The 19,024-nt window shown below is 36.6% G+C and overlaps 3 protein-coding genes across 6 annotated transcripts; 1 reads left to right on the top strand and 2 right to left on the bottom strand.

The window, feature by feature from the left end:
• Positions 1-1,209: 1,209 nt before the first annotated feature.
• On the bottom strand, positions 1,210-2,869 carry LOC149739632 (uncharacterized). The gene is made up of 7 exons (XM_089872303.1): positions 2,684-2,869; positions 2,330-2,551; positions 2,085-2,249; positions 1,893-2,018; positions 1,748-1,835; positions 1,416-1,617; positions 1,210-1,356 (listed from the first exon to the last, which is right to left on the bottom strand). The coding sequence occupies exons 1-7, from the start codon at positions 2,744-2,746 to the stop codon at positions 1,275-1,277; spliced, it is 948 nt and encodes a 315-aa protein (XP_089728429.1). The 5' UTR covers positions 2,747-2,869; the 3' UTR covers positions 1,210-1,274.
• Positions 2,870-3,510: 641 nt separating this feature from the next.
• On the top strand, positions 3,511-19,024 carry LOC149739630 (protein transport protein Sec31A-like). Of its 3 annotated transcripts, none has more exons than XM_089872261.1 (27): positions 3,511-3,761; positions 3,891-4,083; positions 4,515-4,649; positions 4,931-5,041; positions 5,100-5,222; positions 5,455-5,580; positions 6,157-6,327; positions 6,508-6,639; positions 6,879-6,968; positions 7,195-7,338; positions 7,521-7,595; positions 7,766-7,837; positions 8,246-8,387; positions 13,498-13,676; positions 13,872-13,998; positions 14,169-14,311; positions 14,536-14,712; positions 15,035-15,196; positions 15,397-15,483; positions 15,579-15,672; positions 15,869-15,942; positions 16,220-16,408; positions 16,543-16,623; positions 17,086-17,235; positions 18,040-18,177; positions 18,258-18,329; positions 18,451-19,024. In XM_089872261.1, the coding sequence occupies exons 1-27, from the start codon at positions 3,556-3,558 to the stop codon at positions 18,628-18,630; spliced, it is 3,573 nt and encodes a 1,190-aa protein (XP_089728387.1). In that variant the 5' UTR covers positions 3,511-3,555; the 3' UTR covers positions 18,631-19,024. The 3 variants fall into 3 exon arrangements, with proteins under 3 accessions (XP_089728387.1, XP_089728389.1, XP_089728388.1); XM_089872262.1 differs by having other exon boundaries at positions 3,512-3,761; positions 15,035-15,191; positions 15,398-15,483; XM_089872263.1 differs by lacking the exon at positions 16,543-16,623.
• Positions 8,775-12,504, bottom strand: LOC149739631 (uncharacterized). 2 transcript variants are annotated; one of them, XM_089872277.1, is made up of 8 exons: positions 11,328-11,435; positions 10,585-11,231; positions 10,154-10,495; positions 9,889-10,102; positions 9,656-9,800; positions 9,460-9,528; positions 9,275-9,394; positions 8,775-9,220 (listed from the first exon to the last, which is right to left on the bottom strand). In XM_089872277.1, exons 1-8 carry the CDS (start codon positions 11,433-11,435, stop codon positions 9,003-9,005), a joined length of 1,863 nt encoding a protein of 620 aa, XP_089728403.1. In that variant the 3' UTR covers positions 8,775-9,002. The 2 variants fall into 2 exon arrangements, 1 of the variants encoding a protein (XP_089728403.1); XR_016384401.1 differs by adding an exon at positions 11,523-12,504 and having other exon boundaries at positions 9,077-9,220; positions 9,275-9,528; positions 11,328-11,429.

Genomic DNA, 19,024 nt, shown 5'->3' with positions numbered 1-19,024 from the left:
TGGGTTATGCGGCGAATCATACAACCAGCCAATCAACGGTAAGCGCTTCCGTTGGCTTACTGGTATCCATATACAATCATATAGTGCTGTGGGGGAAGATGGGACAGTCTTAGCACATGATATCTAATATTCTGACTGTTAACGACGGTCTCGGGGAGTCGTGAGGATAAGATTTTAAAATTCTTTTACTTTTTGTTCTCTACCAAATGAAACAGAAAAATAGAAAGAAAAGGTGTCCCATCTTCCCCCACCCTACTGTATATCAATGCCGATGAGGATTTGCGTTTCCAAAGCCTGCATAGTACAAGAAAGAATCATATTCACCAACTGTGCGAAGATACATACCGCAAATCGAAACATTCGATCAGCGACACTGCCGTTTATCTTCGGAGCGGGAAACAGATGAACGGTCGTATAAATAAAAGGCTGCGAAGCGATGCGTACGTGACTGCCAGCATGGTCCGCTGACTGCTTATAAAACTGGTTCCTAATACTACAGCGACCGATTTTCCGCTAAGAAAGTCGCCTTTTTTAATTGCCGGATTCAGAATTTAATGTTATACTTTCACGTAAAATAAAGAAGACTTCTATCAATAAGTATATTTTATATAACACTTTGAATAGGTCAACTCAAACGAAACATGTGATACAGTATTTGCAAACATGCCTGCACGTTTTGAAAAATTTACAATACCGTGACTGTGTATAGTTTTAGATAAGGTTTGGCGTGCTTGCGTGGACTTGTTTGCCTCGCCTCCTGTTCGCGACACATATTCATCTTATTACATTTACCTGTACTTGTGGTCCTACGTGACGAGAGAGGCGGACGCAAACTCGTGCAATCGACCGCAACAATTATCATCAAACAAACGACATTCTTTAAAAGCAAATTTGGTGTATAATATGACGTCATTAAACCTCTTTGTAGATGTTCTTATTATGATAAATTACCAACAAAACAGGCGTCAAATTCCGCAAATATCTACATGAAATTTAATCATATTTTGTCACGCTGTCCCAAAGCAAATTTATATGACAATTTTACTTTAATCTGCAAAAAGAAAACTGCCCAAAGTACAGCAGTCCGCCAGTAATCCTACATGACGGTAAACACTACTCTACTGCTCCCTCAGGCGGAAAGTAATTTTGTTGTTTTATAAGTACACATCTTCACCAAGAATAACCAACATCAGGTATTTTGCAAAATCTTTAACCAAATTTGTATTAACAAAGCCGGGGTAAAACAACAAACTAAACCTAAAAGAATTTTCGACTTAGACGATCTTTTCTGTCTTTCCAAGCTTTTCCAAATTTTCGGCAAAAAGTTCACGGCGCTTTCGAACTCGGTTTCCGTTTCTATAATAAGGTTTGGTTTGATCAATCTATATGCAATTGAATAGTGAAACCAGAAGTACCTGGGATAAGGAGGGGTACAAAATGCCACGTATATGAAACAGACGCCAGCTCCAAATGTGCCAATGCCTTCCACGATCGCACAGTACCACGACGTACCGTATGTTGGTTCAAAGCCAGGGTAGGTATCGTATAAGATTTGCTGCTGAACGTATTTGCTTATGTTTAGAGATGTAACAACAGCAGAGATAAGGGCGACCAAACCTGTGTCAAAACAGTTGCGTTAGGTCAAAGTGTTGCTTTTTTACCACGCATTTTTAAATGACGTTTTGAATAGTGTTTCATACAAAGAGTCCAATTTTCCCGATTATATTTGTTTGTAAATTATACATACCGGATACCGTGAGGCAAAATGCTGGCAAGATGGGCTTGGTGATCCAACCAAGTCCAATTATCGGCGGGTCATACAAGAGCAGCAACACCTTAGATAACATGTTCAGGTAACTTTGTATTTTTTGATAGAAGACAAACAAACTTACAAACACAAAGCCAGGTAGAAAGAGAAAGGCATGTGTCATGACGGCTAAGTAAGTAAAATTTGCTGATGACCACCAGCACAAGTTTGGGTCCGTTCCACAGTCACCATCCAAGCAATCACTCACGATCTATAGATGAATAACTACGTAGCTTTAAAGTTGATCGACCCGCACAGCACTTCACATGAAACCTACCTTGTCATATCTCATGCATCCTCCAGTTTCAAGGTTGGGTAAAATCAGTTCACAAATTTCAGATGCCCGAAATGCAAACAAAATTCTGCTTTGGTTGGTTCCATTTTTTAATTCAAACAAGCTGGATTGTACGTCCGGTAGCGCCAAAAACTCTTCAGATTTGGCCTAAAAATAAAAATTGCTATTCCAACAACATTGACAAATAACCCGACGTCCCCACGCTAATGCAGGCTTCTGCGACTTACCTTCTCCAAAACTTCCCCCTTAAACTGTGACGTAAAATAGGATTCATTTTGGTAAAACGTTTTGAAGTGGGGGTTGCATTGCAAACGATATGGGTCGGATTCAGCGGCAGAAGTGTTGATAAGGATAGGTCCATGCATCAACATCTCGTTGGGAAAGAAGAGTCGCAAGTGGTTGTTGGTCACCACAGAGAACATGAATGGAGTGTTCCATAGCAGCAAGATCTATTCGATTTATAATTTAATATTGTCAGTTACGCATCATACAGCAACGAAAGGTCTACACTGCAAGTATGTTTCAGAATGGATCGGCTTGAACAGTTTCGAATTTAAGTAAGAAATTGATAATATACTTACAGCTGAAAAGGAAGCCCATAAGTCGACTTTCTGATGTACAGGAATATTCTTGAGGTTCGTCATTGTATAATCCTTCTGTATGACAGTAATATATCGCAATCAAAATCCAAACAGCCAATACCAGGCTGATCGGAATCAATTAAATCATAAAACACACAAAACCACATTAAAACTATTGTATGACAAAACAATTGCGTATTTTTTATTAATCTTGAATTATGATTGTATATATACAGTTTCTATTTTGTCGTCACAGTTTACGATTGTTGTAGTTTTGCCAGCTGTTTAATGAAATGTATCAGTGTTTCCGACAAATTTCTTGTAACCCAGGTTTAAGGTACTTGGTGATGCTGGTGTACATTGTTGTGAAGATTAATCAATTCGTAATAAACGAAAATTATGTTTAAGTGGTGTTAACATTTTTTTTTCACGTAGTAGCGCTTTAATCAAATTCAACTCTGATAGGTTAAAATATTTGCTTACCGGGCGTCAACACTGCCTTATTGCCACGTCTGGTTAAACAAGACACGAATCTCAAAAGCGAAATACTGAAAATATTTAACTAATTTTACAATTTAGAAACAGTAAACGTATATTGATGTTATTGAACATAGTAACTGCTTAGATTGTCCGTAGTTTATGTTTTTAACATTGCCCAATATTAAAGGTTACGCTATGTTGCCCAATATTTAAGGTTGCAGTAAACAGTAAAGCTTTTCGTGATATGACACAACCGTATAGTATAATGTCATGTAAAATACTACACTACAGTCACCCTATAGTACAACATGTGTGTATATGCAATGTAATAATGTCTGCAAATTTAAAAGTTTCATCAATTTTATTGTAGATTTATGAAGTAAAATAAAAACATGGTCAAAATTAAACAAGTGAACGTTGGGGCGAACTATGCATGGAGTCCAGCAGAAAACCACCCCGTGTACATTGCAGCGGGTACCGCAGCTCAACAGCTGGATGCCACATTTAGTTCCAATGCAAAACTTGAATTGTATGCGGTGGATATGACTGATGACAACTACAATATCAAGTGTGCTGGCTCCATCGAGACAGAAAACAGGTAGAACTTGGTAAAGTGTGTGTTTAGTTGTAATTTTAATGTTTATGTAATGCAAAGATGGGTAATTTTATTGAACAATTGTCCTAGTTCTAATACACGAGTTGAAACTTGCAACATGATTTGTTTTAGATTTCAAAAAGTGGTGTGGGGAAGTGGTTATGCAGAGAATCCTACTACCAGTGGATTGATTGTGTGCGGTACAGACAAGGGTGGTATTGAAATTTATAACCCAGAGAAAATTTTGGAAAATGAGGTTGACTGCGTACTTTCCAACTCCAAACATACCGGACCCGTTCGATCACTTGATTTTAATAATTTTCAGGTATTTATGTCGCTGTTGTGTTATAACTCGCCATCACTTTTTTAAATTTTGCATTCGTTCAGTAAAGAATGTCGGTAACAACAGACAAAATATTGTAACAATAATCGATGCATCTGTTGCTGCTAAGAGCAACAATCCAAGTTATCCAACTGTTACTCAATTCCTATTATGGCACAAATAATAAAATAATAAACGATTTGGTACTATGTTGTAACTCTTTAAGTTGTAACAGACGATACGTTTATCTCATTTTTTTGAACATTATTTCACGTACAAATGTAAAAACTTTTACAAGAAGAAATAGGATGAATGTAAAATGTACATTTGTGTTGACGCTGTTTTAATTTGCTGTTTTACATTGCCCGTTCATAAAGGGCTAAACCTCAGGATCTTTAGCCTTGATGAGTGATCAAAACTAAAATTTGTTTCAGAAAAACTTATTTGCTTCTGGTGCAAATGACAGCGAAATTTATATTTGGGATCTGAAGAATCCATCCAACCCTATGACCCCTGGAACAAAAACGCAACCCACATCAGCAGTAGGAGCACTTGCCTGGAACAAACAGGTAGAAACTTTACTATAGAGTGCGATAAATCCCCTGCTGTTTATTTTGTAAAGAAGATAAGAATGTTTGTAATCTATACACAAATACACTGTAAATGCACAAACAGTATATTGCTAAATTAACTCTTTTAAGCAATGTCAAAGAAATAAAATTGCTCTGTTGTCTTAAATTTAAATAATTAAGAATTTCAAATTGTACTATTATCTGTTGACTGTTGTGTAAATTGCTTAAAAAAAATTATTTGATGCAAGAAAGAGACTAATGACTTTATTGGTGCACAGGTTCAACACATCCTGGCTTCTACAAGTTCGCTTACATCAGGGCCTTGTTGTGTCGTGTGGGATCTGAGGAAAAATGAACCAATTATTAAAGTCCAAGACCCCTCCGGAAGGGTGTGTTTTCATTTTTTTAATTAAATAACAAAGAAAAACATTTTTGTTTTCATTTCAGATGCAGTGTAGTGATGTCTCTTGGCATCCGGATGTTGCAACTCAGTTGGTTCTTTCTTCTGAAGACGATCATCTTCCAGTTGTTCAACTGTGGGATTTAAGATTTGCAACCTCACCAATGAAGGTAAAGAAATAAATAAAATCATCAGCCATTGGTTAATTTGTAAACAACGTTTAAATTTTTACACCAATTACAGTATGTAATGCATCTTAGGAGTTTAAACTGTCAAACATAAAAAGATGACAAATGTTTAACAGATTTTGCTTAGTAAAACATTCAAGTTTGATTACTATCCTTATTAATACAGCATGTTTTAAACAGTTTTCAGCTTGATCACCCTTGTTATTTTATGTAGGTTTTGGAGAAGCACAGCAAAGGTGTGCTGTCTGTATCATGGTGCAAACAAGATTCTGATTTGCTTCTTACATGTGGGAAAGACAACCATATATACTGCTGGAATCCTAATGGTTCTCCACCAGAAGTAATTAATTAATGAAAATATTTAATTGTTTTATCATGTGTCATTGTAAAACTTCTTTTTATTTACAAACCATAAGCAACCTGCCCCAACATTCAAGTGCCACACAGTAAACACACCAGAATGTATATTAATAAAATGTTCGCTGTCATAGCACAGTTGGTTAGCGCCTCTAAGCGAGACCCAATGGGTTAAAGGCTCTTCGCTGCTACCATTGTGGGTGTATGTGTCCTTGGGCAAGACACCTAACGGCAATTGCTCCAACCCAATGGTCATTAATCGGTTTTCCAAATTATCAGCCACACATAACGAAAAATGAAAAATAAATAAATAATCACCCACGAAGTAACATACTTAGTAACTCGCAAACTGACACGAGGTGTATACACAGAACACCTGTTAAATAACAACTGTTGCTTTGGGCCCTGCGAGTTTAAATCAAAAAGTTGTATACTTAAACTTAATCAAGCACAAATTATTAAATGACGTAATATTTTCTTGTTATGCTCTCCCTGTGTTAAAAAGTTTTCATTTTGGGTATACCAGGACAGAAAGTAAAACAACCATATATTTTACCAGATATTATGCGAGCTTGAAACTGGAGCTCAATGGTGTTTCGATGTACAGTGGTGTCCACGCAACCCTAATATTCTTTCAACCGGATCTTTTGACGGTTGCATTTCCATTCATTCTATTATGGGGGGTTCTCCTGTCCAAAGTAATGACCAGAATCAAGCTCAAAGAAACAAGGTTGCTTATTTTATTTTCAGTTTGGTGGATTTTTTCTTTTTCTCTTTAGTCTTTATACTAAAATGCTTTTAGGTCCATTTTTACATCAGTTACTTGAAGTCTGTGGCTCAGTGCTGTGTTTATTTCATGTGCCACTTCTTTCACGTGAAACTTTTTGTTAAAGTAACTTGTTTCCATTAGATTGCTGATGCCTTTGGTAGTGATGCTTTTGCTGGGGATGCTCCTCAACAGCAACATACACAACCAAAGAAAACAATTCCTCTGAAGAAACCTCCAAAGTGGATGAGAAGACCATGTGCTGCCTCATTTTCAGTAAGCTCTTGTTTTTGTTTACATTCATTAACAGTAATTTGTATGCTTTGAAAAGAGCAAAGTCTGTGAAATTGCCAGATATGCTAATGTTCGTTGCACTGGACTTAGTACTTTGAAACTACATGATTACCAGTGGTCAAATTTTTCATAGTATTACCCTTTTAGTTTAGATACCAATCTCTTGTTTAATTAAATTAATAGATTTTTATATTTGATAAATAACATTATGTTTATTTTAGTTTGGAGGGAAATTGGTTTCATTTGAAAATAACCAGACAACAGAAAACCAACATCAAACTTCAAGCCATAGAACAGTTAAAATAAGTCAGGTTTGTATGTATGTTATGTCATAACATATTAAATCTGTGGTTTGCTTCATTGCGTTTAATGTGCTGAATAGGCATTTTATTGTTTTGCTGATAATGTTCAAACTTCATGTATGCAGTATAAGAACCTTCCAGTTTTATAGGAAATAAATAGACATACTCTCTCAAATGACTGTGTTCGGATAGTTTTATGATGTCACAATTACCACATATGACATTGAAATTGCAGGTTGTAACGGAGGTGGAATTACTGGAACGGTCGGCAGATTTACGAAAAGCGCTCACTGATGACACCCAGTGTACAGCTTACTGTCACCGAAAACTAGAGAAAGCACAAAATGAATTTGAAGAAAATTTTTGGAGTTTTTTAAAGGTGACCAGCTGCTGTTAATTCCTGTGTGTGCATTATTTTTATTGATAAGCATTTTTTTCACCGCCTTAAAATAGATAAATAAAATAGATAATATATATATATATATATATATATATATATGTGTGTGTGTTTTTAAGCATAGTAAATTTTGTATAGTTAACTGGACCCGTATTACTATACAGGTTAATTTTGAACCTGAACCAAGGAAAGAATTTCTTCAATTACTTGGTTACAATCCAGTTGAACTCACAGCAAAGGTTTGTTTTGTTTCCTAAACTTATATCCTTAGTTTTATATTTTAAGCCCTAATATTAATAAATATTTGATTTTTTTTACATAAACTTGACACCTATTTGCTATTTTCCTGATGTATAATTTAAGAAAAGATCAGAAAGTTTGTTTGTTTAATTAAATTATTATTTCACAGTTTTCAAAAGTTTTGGGAACAACTACGAATGGTATTTCATCTGGTGTAGACAGCCTGTCAATCAGTGCAAAGGTAAGTATTAAAATACCGAGTTTATATATCATAGTTACAATAAATCGGTGAAAGTAGAAATATGAAATATAGTTTTACAGATTTATAGGTAATATAATACTTTATATTTTCCAATCATGAAATACCAATACTTTATATGCTATTCTATATGGGTGAGGTCACGCAGCGTGCCAGGCCATGGGTCCTACAATTTAGGTCTGGATTACCTCTTTACCCCAAAAGCTTTACATTGATAATTCTATAAGTAAGTTTTGTATGAGCCATTTTATTGGTTAAAAGTTTCACAAAATAGCTATCTTTCAATGCATAAGTAATTGGGCCCTAGCATACTGCATAGTTTAACCAATACCAAACAGAAAAATCCAACTAAATTTTAAACCAAAGAAATATTTTTCAAATATACAACAGAGTGAGTCTGGAGATGACAATGTAAGCAACGATGCAAGTTCCTCCAATGGACTTGATGCTTTTGAACAAATTGCTGTTGCCCAAGAAACAAAGAAGCAAGAAGAAGAAATTAAGCCAATGGTCATACCTGTTGCTGATGGAGGTTGGTGGTGCTGTGGTCATTTTGTACATATAGCAGTGTCTATAGCTATTTCATCTGTAATATAAAGCATGGTGTAGCTGGTTTAAACTAGCTTACACCATGCTTTATATTACAGATGAAATAGTCATAGACAAAATCATTTTAAAAATAACCTTATTCCTGCTTTATGTGTTTCTAACTTACTTTGAGTTTGCTGTGTTTATTAATGCCATAAACCCCTTTACGGCTACTAGCTACAATGCTATGCGTGTCAGCAGACGCTGGCAATACTTTACCAGTCGGACAGGTTCATGGTGACAGGCGGAAATCCACTCTTGCTTTGCTTGGTGAAGGTAGTTAATGCATCAGTAGATTAGCAATATTTCAATCAGTGTTTCGATCCTATAATTCTGTTCCTGATTCCTGTATTTTTGACTAGTCCCCACAGGGCACATACTGAACAAATACGGTGCACAATTGAAACTTATGAAAACAATTGAAACATCACTGCACCAGGCATAATGCTACATAAACAGAATGTTACAAAATGTTCAACAGTTATTTTCCTATGCACACATAACATGGAACATGTACTGAAAATTTAAAAGTGCTGGTAGAGTAGAAAAAATAGAAACATTAGACAACACATTCTATTGTGTCCCATGTCTCAAGGGACGTTTTCCTTAGCAAAACTGTTAACATATCAGGTTGCACAGTGTAGCTTAGTCCCGAAACGGCATGACAAAGTTTAGGAATGTAAAGTCTGTGTGTTGGCAGTATGGTAGGGCTGTTGTTGTTGTTGTTGTTGTTGTTGCTGTTGGAGCTTGTATCAATAGTTAATTTCAGGTTTGCTCCTGTTTAGAAATTTCATTAAAATTAAGTAATTAGGCATGTATGTTAAAAAGTACCATTTGTTTGTATTTTAATTTTATTGCTTGGAAGAAGGTGTGCCCCGCTGTGTGAAATATTCAGTTTGATGAACCGGTCAGTTTGTGTCCAATTATAAGCTCTTAATTCCTTCACACTCTCTTCCTACAACAAGCAAAATGTTAATGCATTTTGTTTGACACAATTTTTGGAGTATTCTCGTAACTTGCCTCTATGACTTGAAGTTTGTTTGGAAGCGTCGCACTGCGTTTAAAAATTGATTTGTCCAGTGAATCTGCAGGAAAACATGAATTTAACTTGTTTTAAACTTGCGAGAAGTCTGTAATCTAATGTATGAAGAATTTGACATGATTGGTATTTATATTTTGTTAATTTAGCTTTGAATATGAATTACTCCTCACCATCATCCTTTCTCTTTGATGTTGTTGCTCTTCTTCTCATCCCTTTACATCGAACAAGACGATCAAGACTTACATGGGATCCTCCCCATACTGGATGATCCTCGTCTTCCGTTTGTGTTCCCAAACTCATCATCTCTGCCATTGTCTGCACAATTACAATTTGATAAAAAATTTGGACATTCATTTTATATTATGTTATGCCAATTTGCAAAGCTACTGTGTCTGTACAGAACCTGGATATCCTGATCCTTTGTTTTAACTTTTGTCTGTGAACTTCTGCTTTTTGTCAGCGCTGAAGTTTGTGTTTCACTCGTTGTGTGTTCGATCAAAGTCTGAGTTTCTTTACTCTCCATTAAACCTCCACACTGTGTAGAACCATCCACTAACAGGTTGGGTACGTCCACAGCAGCAACTTGCGTTTCTTTTGTCTCTTTTCTCTCCATCAACCTAATTTTTAACAATTAAATTCAATTCTCCCAAAATGAACAAGCATCCTACCCTGCTCGTTTCACCCAACTCTTGGTTCTCCTCCACTTCTTACTTAAAGCAGAAGAAAAACCGTCAGGTTTTGTGTTGTTTTCTACATCATCCATGTTGATACGAAACACAACTTCACCAGCAGGGTGTTGTGTTCGTGCATCTACTTCAACCACTCTTGGCTTGCCATTTTTATCCGAACCACTATCTCCAATATCCAAATATTTTGTACTGTTTTCCAAAGTGTCTTTAACGCGCAGTGGAGAGGGTGGTTGTTTAGAAGGACTGTTAAATTTGTATTCTTGTTGTTGAGTTTTATCTTTTTCCTTGCCATGCCTTGTGGAGGTGGTGCTCCTCTTTTCACTGTGTAAGTTTAAAAAATAAAGTTTTGTACTCAGTTGTACGAAAAGTAGTTGTACAAAATATGGCTCACAACAGAACTTTGTACAAACCTGATTTTGTCTTCTCTTTTCTGAATGTCAGCAATTTCTTTTTTCTTCAATGGCTTTCTACCTTTTTCCTCTTTCAAGTTCATAAGCTTCGTTGAAAATCGACTTGAACTAGAAGAAACATTATTCTCATAGTTTCTATCAGGGAATTCCCCAATAATTGGATGCCATGTCCCCGATTTTCGATAAACTTCTTCCTTTGGTTGCTCCATCACAGTAGCACTTGATAATTCCCCGTTCCTAATTGCACTTATTGGAAGATTTTTCTCGTGCCTTTTCTTTCTTCTTGACATTTGTGCAATTTCATCTGAAGTGAAAACTTTTTGAACCGTAAATGTTTCATTTTTTGGTTCTCTTTGCTCTGTTTGACTAAAATCTGCTGCAGAATCTGCAGACTTGCTTCTCGTTTGAGTTATTTTTTCTTTATCCTTTTTATTTTTTTCATTCTTTCCAAGGTCGAAACTGTTTCGTTTCTCTCTTTTATGTTTCCTTTCTTCAGTTCGTGTTCTTGTTCTTTCTTTATGTCTTGATTTTTCTTTCTTACTTGTTATGTCATTAGTTTGTCCATATGAATCATAGTTTTGTTCATCACGTCTATGTCTATGCGTCTCATCAGTTCTTGCTGTTTTTTCTCTTTCAGGTTTCATCCTCTGCATTTGTAAAAGTATTTTAAAAAAAAGTATTTATTGATTCTTGGTTAAACATTCTAAATCTTTTCTTGGTTAAACATTCTAAAAAGCAAGTACCTTTTTTTCATATTTGTCTTTGTGGCGATGATGTGATTCACTTTCTCTGTGCTTAGTAGATTGCCGCACTTCAGAATTGGTCTTGTAAGTACCTCCCTTGCTCTGCATAAAATGTAAATCGAACAAAATTTGTTTAATTTATGTAATATTACTACTTCACATCAGCGCACATTAACTTATATCATTAATAATTACCTTCCTACTCCTCGCATCATGATCATCTTCTTCCACTTCCCGCCTCTCTCTACTTCTTGAGGAAGCATGTGCCATCTTCCCCCTCCCCCTGTCCCGATAATTCTCCCTCTTCAACCTCCTCTGATACACATCATCAGCTACCTTCCTCCTTTCATCCAAGAGCATCTGAAGTATTTCTGGATTCCTGCATCTTCTTATCAGGTGGTCCAACTCTTCCAAGGACTCCATTATCAGATCATATTCCTTCAAATACCCCAGCAATCTATAACCTACATGACAACACAAATGACCTGAACCAAATAATTAAAATCAATACTTTAAGCATTATCAGCTTATTTCTTATTTTGTAGAAAATCAATCTCTTTCTCCTTGACGTATTTTATTTCTACTTAACACATGCGTAAATATAATTTCACCTTAAACGAACCGTCAAGTTTTGTATCTATCGTTACCTATGTATTTTGCTGTTCAAAAACTCCATATCTCCACGAATAGCTTTTGCCTTTCCCTACCAACCTAAACACATGCACTATGTTATTGTGGTCCAGTAATCTGTGCCAGCTTTCTTATCCTGGTGTAACCTCAGTTGAACCTTCCATAGGCCTGCACAAGTATGTACAACTCCAGTTACCTACCCCTTACCAATCAATAAACCCATGTTGTTATCTATTCCCATGTCAACACACAATTTCCATTTCTTATTGATTAATTAAAAGTGTTAGTCCACCTGGTGATTTACATATGCGCTAATGAAAATTGCTGCCCCTTCTAATAAAGCTTATCTCCAGCAGCAGATCAATAAATGCCTGCTATGTCATCAGTCGTTGTCATACACTAAAACCAGTCAGGCACTCTAAAAAGCTGATTTTAAACAGCATGTGTGGTTGGTTGTTATCGAGCTTAAGTTTCATGCTTCAGTGAGAAGCATCCCTGGTTGGAATTCCGCGAGTGCTATTATTGGAAACAAACTCTCCCAGCAGTCACCACATTTCTCTCCTTATTCACTTCATGCATGTTTAATAAGCAACCTACTTAACTTCTATGCATACTACATTGTTGTATTGTCTGTTTGCCTCCATCGTTCTTTACTGCCCATTACAACTCATTAGTACCCTATAACTTTTCCTTTCTCAAGCCAAAAATAAATATTTTTACCTGAGATAACCACCCTACTCCCTTCTCTTGAATCTAAAGTGGCAATGTCTCATTACCATCTCCAGTGCAGCTAATTATTGTGGTCATTCCAGCCGTGCATTTAGGGCATTGGAATCGACTGAAATCAATACAAGATGATCTTGCCCTGCCATAAAATCATCCAAACCTAGCCTTCAATTACCTCTTATAGTAGCTTGGGGGTGGGGTTAGCGTGAAGAAGTGAATTTCAATTGATTGCAGCCAAGCCATGAATTACGCTGGGTCCAAGTCATTGTTAACAAGTGGCGCGACCAGACTGATTGACGTCTGTTGTAAATAGATCTTTTTTCGCCTCTGGTAACCACATGTTATTCACTGTCAACTTGTAAGTCATTTCTAACACCCCGTGACCATACCAGAAATGTTGGGACACTTCTGGCAAGCTTGTGGTAGATTCTATCACTTAACTGTTTAAAGTTTTTTCCAACAATCAGTTATAGTTGCCAATGCTTTTTGCATGGTTCTGTAACTTATTGTACATTTCTTTTTCAATCAAACAAGTTGTATTTCTATTACCCTTTAGATTTATTCACTTTGCGGTTAGAGTTGATATTACTTGCGGATAATTTGCATGGGTTGCAGTTAACTATTTGTTGGTGCTACTTAAAGGTAATTCCTTTGTATTCCCAGCTTTTTATATCGGAACAAAATGTGTTCCCTTTTTTTTATAATTTTTGTTTACAATAATTCCATTTGTCTTTGTAAGATATCACATATGATAAGAAATTTTTTTACTCTGTAACCGTAGGCATAAATATAAATCCAAAAATGTTCTCTGCAGATATTGACAGCTTGATTAGCCAAGCTCTTCTGATTGGAGATTACGAAGCGGCAGTTGATCTCTGTCTCCATAGCAACCGTATGGCGGATGCTATCGTCGTGGCAATGGCCGGGGGATCTAAACTTCTTGAGAAAACACAAAAGCGATATTTCGATGCTAGTGAATCAAAGATATCAAGGGTATTGGTTTTTATATGTGTTGTTTTTTTTGTTGTTAATAAAAAAAACTTTCTTTAATACCGAAACCCCCAACCTATTATTGCAAAACTGACAATCTTTAAACGCAGCATAAATTTACTCGCAAATTATTAATAACAGATTGTTAAAACTACTGTAATAATCAGCAAAAATCTCTTTAATGATTAAAATTTTCAGCTTTTATCCGCGGTTGTTACCAAGAATTGGGCAGATGTGGTGAAGTCATGTGACCTGGAAAATTGGAAGGAAGCATTGGCGTCGTTGCTTACATACGCCTCACCTCAGGATCTTATCTCACTGTGTGGTGAGTAGAATGTGAATGTAAATGTCATTTTTGTTGCTGAAAAGTGACAGTGTTCACTGTTGCTGCTAATTTTGAAGTTTGAAATTGTAATAGTGTAAATTAATGATGGAGAACTCCCCCCCCCCCTTCTTTTTGTTTATTAAAGTTTATTCATGGCTCACTATTTTCAGATGAGCTTGGTGAAAGATTGGAAGCCAACCCTGAGTTGAAATCTCATGCATGTTTGTGCTATATTTGCTCGGGGAATATTGAACGTCTGGTTCGATGTTGGAGTAGTGTTAATTCCCAAGATAATAATGGAAATGATATTCAGGTGGGTTTCTTCTGTATAAATAACCATATTGGGAAGCATCTCAAATATAATCAGTGGGCTTATGGAAATTATTATCAAGTGACTATAATCAAATAAAAAAAATCTAGCTTTTTTTATTAAAAGTTAAAAAAAATTAGGATTTAATTAAGAAATAGTTTTCTTTAAGATTTGATTAAAAAATTAAACATTTTTAAACTCAATTGAAAAAATAAATCTTTTTTTAGGATTTAATTGAAAAAATGATGGTGCTCCATCGTGTCGCTGAACAACGGAGCCAAGGTGGTTCGGCAGCGAGCATGGGAGAAGCCTCGAGCGAAAAGCTTTCTGAATACGCTCACATGCTGGCATCGCAGGGTCAGCTTGGAGCAGCAATGGAAATGCTACCAGCGCATTCAGATAAGGTTCTAACTCTGTGGGAATATATTAAAGCATGTTGCAGTTACTTAGTGACTAGAAGAATTTTTTTGTAATTTTGATTTTGGACAAATGTTACATTTGATTTTAAATACTTGCAACTTCCAACAGCAACATTCAAATTCAAAACATATTTTTCTTTTTTTTACACCTTTTTTTCAGTTTTTTTTTTAATAAGTAAAAAATGAATAAAAATATTGATATGTAAAATCATTTTATAAAGCAACTGTTTTAAACTTGTATTATCCATGGCTGCAATATCACCTTTGTTTTACAGTTTTAACACCAATGTTTTGTTCAATTCCACAGATTTCAATTCAAATCTTACGTGATCGACTTTACCATTCACAAGGGGACACAGTGGTTGGATACCAACCCCCGGTATTCCCCTTTTCCAGGGATGGGTCACGTGTGGGTCATCGGCCTGAGGCGCAAGTTCAACCACGACGACAAATTGGGGCCAAAGGTTCAAGGGATTTAGTTTTTTATTGTTACTTAATTAAAATGTAGATTTAGTTGCATATAAAAAAAATAACAGCTAATAATTTACTTTTCACATTTCGAACAATTTTTTATATTCGTTCTTATTGTTGATGACAGTTTTTGGTGATGACAGTTTTCTCCCCTTTGTTAATTTTATATTAGTTAACCTTACCCATATAAACCACACAGGGATGTACCAACAACAGCAGCATCTGCAACATGCTCACCAACCAACCTCAACCAGCAGACCATTGCAACCACAAATTTCTGCACAGGTAAATATTTCATAAGCTAATGTACATAACAAACAAATTCAAATTTTAAAAAGAAAATTTTCTAAAATGGTTTTAAATTTTCTGGGTAATTTCAGACACCAAACTACCAACCACCATCCGTACCATCTCCTCATCGCCCTCAAGTGAACAACCCATATGCTCGCCCAATGCAACAACCAAGTTATTCTGGTAAGCAGAAAAATTAATTTTCATGTAAAATCTCCGTAAATCAATGTGACTGGGCCTGGTGTGGCAGTGAACGGACTAACTTGCACTGACTTATAAATTAAACAATCCACTGAACTTATTCGGGCAAAAAAATTAGTCCCCGCAATTAAACTTTCTAAGTAAGAAATAAAATTCCTTGTAAATTTTATTCCATCAGGTCCTCAAGCTCCGAGCAACATCTTCACTCCTCCATCTGTTGCCCCAACATCTCAGGTGACGGGGATGATGCCGGTAAGTTTACAAACCTGTGTGATGTAGCAATGGAGCAACTTCCTCTTCCATGCTGATATGTGGGTATATTTGAGTGTGACCTGACCCAGGATAATATCAACCCAGAATCATCATAACTTCCAGGCACTGGAAGGTTGTATCCAATGTTTTTTTAAAAAAAATCTAGTATATATAGGAAATGAATAATAATGAAGTGTGAACAGGCATAAATACCTCAATTTGGCAAAGTTTTCGGGCATTTTAACATAGAAAGTTAACATAGATTTTACCATCTCAGGTTCAGGCCCCATCTGCCCCATACCAACCCTACATGGCCCCCACCCCACAAACCATGTCCCAATCAATGGGTAATCCCCCTCAGCCCCCCAGCAACATGTACGCTCCAGATATGGAGAAGAAACACAACAGTGGAGGTTGGAATGATCCTCCTGCTCTTGATCCTAACAGAGTACCAAAGAAGAAAAAGGTAAATTTATCCTTATAGATAAAAATTACAATTCTCAGTGTATGGTTAAACACCGTATAAACTTTTTTTATCTCGTGTTATAACCCTTTCAATGTCCTCGTCATTTTTTTGCATCTAATCACTTTATCTACCAGCCGACAACTGTCCAGTCGCCACCCGTTGCTAATTTCCTTGTCCCTAGCCAGCCGGCAATTCCTCATGATGTTTATAAACAGGTTTTACATTTGCGCATGGCAGCCATTGTTAATCCATCATCATCTAATCTTGTGTGTATGTGTAGAGTTTTGAAGTGTCAAAACACTCGTTGCCGTGATGCATGTTACAGCTGTTCGCATACCTCTTCTCTGTCAGTGTTTCCTCTTAATTTTTCAACATGATCTGTTGCTTTCACAGATTGCTGTTAAATTACTGCATAGGAAGCACTGCTTTCATATGCACTTTAATAACACATCCTTCCACCCTCTTTAATCTAATAATTGAATGCAAACACTGAAGCCAAATCGCGTTTGAAGTGATAATTGTTGCTGTGGTAGAAAAATTGTTAGCTTTTTATAAACATCGTCACTGCATGCACAAGTTTTCAAGCAAATGAGGCCTTGGTACCTTACCTCATATTGTGTGCTCATAATTAAAAACTGTTACTATTTTTCAATGTAATAAAATATCTATATTCACAGCCAACCCCCAAACCCATTGACCCCGCTCAGCTGAACCTAATGACCCCGGCTGCCCCGGTACATAACCCCATGGGTAACATGATGCGACCAGGGGTTTCCCCTATGATGGGTGGGGTCCAGCCAAGCAACAACATGATGCAAAACGTGCCGGTAAGTTGACTTTAACTGTTCCAATAAAAAATTATAGTCGTTATAACATAAGCTTTTTGTTTTCTCCTTGCCTTTTTAAGAGTATTTACATATGTAACTTTGTGGGTGACTATTTTTTTTTCAATTTTTCATATGGCTGACAAGGTTGGAGAAGTCAGTATTATGTTTCTTGTCCACTATTGCATACACCTAATGGTGATAGTGTCAAGCCTTGTGGCCAAAATTCTCTGGTGTATCCAACCACTGCACCACAGACAACTAATAGTCGCAATATAACAAAGTAACATATAAGTTTTGACAAAAATTCAAATATAAATCTTCCCTTTGAAGCCCCCACCTCCGATGGCTAATTATTATGCTGAGGAAAGAGATGAACTGGATCACTCTTTAAGTGATGATGAGGTTTGCCATTAGAGGCCGCTAGACGCATCATCTAAATGATGAGTTGCGATGAGAAATTTTAAATTCGAGTTTTTTTAATTAATTTGAATGAAATCCTCATTCAAATCAGCGGTAGCTTCAGTTTAAAACTTACAGCTTAAACAATTATAATTTGCATTAACCGCAGTAGTCAGAATACTCGCAAAACTAAATAGTTTATTTTAAACTGTGATAAAAAGTCACCATGCGGAAACTACCATGTTGTGACAATGAGATATTGTCAGCTAATCTTCTGTTGTTTTAAGATATTGTAACAGAAACTGATATTTCATTTCTCCATTCTCTCTTTACATTGTGGAAAACACCGCTTGTTTTATTAACTATGAATACATAAATAAACCTTGTTAACACGGTTTTTGACAGAGCTCTGCACCCGCCCCATCTGTACCAACCGGTGCATTGAAAGACACACCAAAATCTCCCATCCCTGCCGAGCATCAAATACTTCAAGTCCAGTTTGATCAGCTGATTAAAAAGGCGCTCAACCAGAATCCCAATCAGGTAGCGAATTTGTTTGAAAGAATTTTAATTTTAAAAATTCCTACAAAGTTTGAACGTATTTCTATAACGTTCTTTTCCAGCAAATAAAACGGAAACTGGATGATTGTTCCAGAAGACTGGAGTTCCTCTACGACAAGCTTCGTGCAAACTCGGTAGGTGTTTACCACCATTATCATATTCTTTCATGCTAGTTTAAATTTCTTGTGGGAGACACGTGACACGACCCACGTCACTTCGTCCATTTTGGTCATTAAATATCACTACGTCACACAGCTTTCCCCGAACATCATCGGAGGGTTGCATCAGGTCGCCCAAAGCATGGAATCACGTGATTACGCCAATGGTTTGCGTCACCATACCCGCATTGTGACGCAATCGAACTTCTCCGAGATCTCCGCGTTCATGCCTGGCCTCAAATCCTTGCTTCAAATCGCTGGCCAGCTTCGGATTTAAAGCTTCGGAAGTTTTCGGAAAACAAACCGACCATACTAACTGGCGTCTATATAGAAGTATTTTGCTTATTTAATTAACCTGTTTTACATAAAGATGCACTATAAGAAGATGCGATTTGTCGACCGCGCGTCGTGTTTACTGTACAGAGAATCTATAGGTAAATTGTTACGTGGGTGTCACTTCATTGTAGCGTTGTCACAAAGGACCACGCCGTGTGGTAGCGGCAGCATAACATAGGAATCCTTCTGCTTTGTTCTATTTGCTGCAATGGTGGAGTTCCCCGCCCGCTGCACTATAGGCAGGTCGGAAGTACAAATTCACCACACGTAGCCTGCTTGTATAGAAGTGCAATTGTAATGTGTATTGTTGTAATAAACAAACGAACAAGAGAAAA

The sequence above is a fragment of the Ciona robusta genome, chromosome 2 (genome assembly GCF_009617815.1).
Source record: "Ciona robusta chromosome 2, ASM961781v2".
In the NCBI taxonomy this organism is placed as follows: Eukaryota; Metazoa; Chordata; class Ascidiacea; order Phlebobranchia; family Cionidae; genus Ciona; species Ciona robusta.
The sequence above is the reverse complement of the archived record's forward strand: the minus strand, read 5'-3'. Positions and strand labels throughout refer to the sequence as shown.

Coding starts and splice junctions, on each gene's coding strand:
- LOC149739630 (XM_089872261.1), top strand. CDS start 3,556: ATGGTCAAAATTAAACAAGTGAACGTTGGGGCGAACTATGCATGGAGT. Junction 4,650..4,930: donor CACTTGCCTGGAACAAACAG/GTAGAAACTTTA, acceptor ATTGGTGCACAG/GTTCAACACATCCTGGCTTC. Junction 7,838..8,245: donor GCCTGTCAATCAGTGCAAAG/GTAAGTATTAAA, acceptor AATATACAACAG/AGTGAGTCTGGAGATGACAA.
- LOC149739632 (XM_089872303.1), bottom strand. CDS start 2,746: ATGACGAACCTCAAGAATATTCCTGTACATCAGAAAGTCGACTTATGG. Junction 2,552..2,683: donor TATGGGCTTCCTTTTCAGCT/GTAAGTATATTA, acceptor TAAATCGAATAG/ATCTTGCTGCTATGGAACAC. Junction 1,357..1,415: donor TGTACCCCTCCTTATCCCAG/GTACTTCTGGTT, acceptor ACCTTATTATAG/AAACGGAAACCGAGTTCGAA.
- LOC149739631 (XM_089872277.1), bottom strand. CDS start 11,435: ATGCAGAGCAAGGGAGGTACTTACAAGACCAATTCTGAAGTGCGGCAA. Junction 11,232..11,327: donor AAGACAAATATGAAAAAAAG/GTACTTGCTTTT, acceptor TTACAAATGCAG/AGGATGAAACCTGAAAGAGA. Junction 10,496..10,584: donor AAAAGAGAAGACAAAATCAG/GTTTGTACAAAG, acceptor AAACTTACACAG/TGAAAAGAGGAGCACCACCT.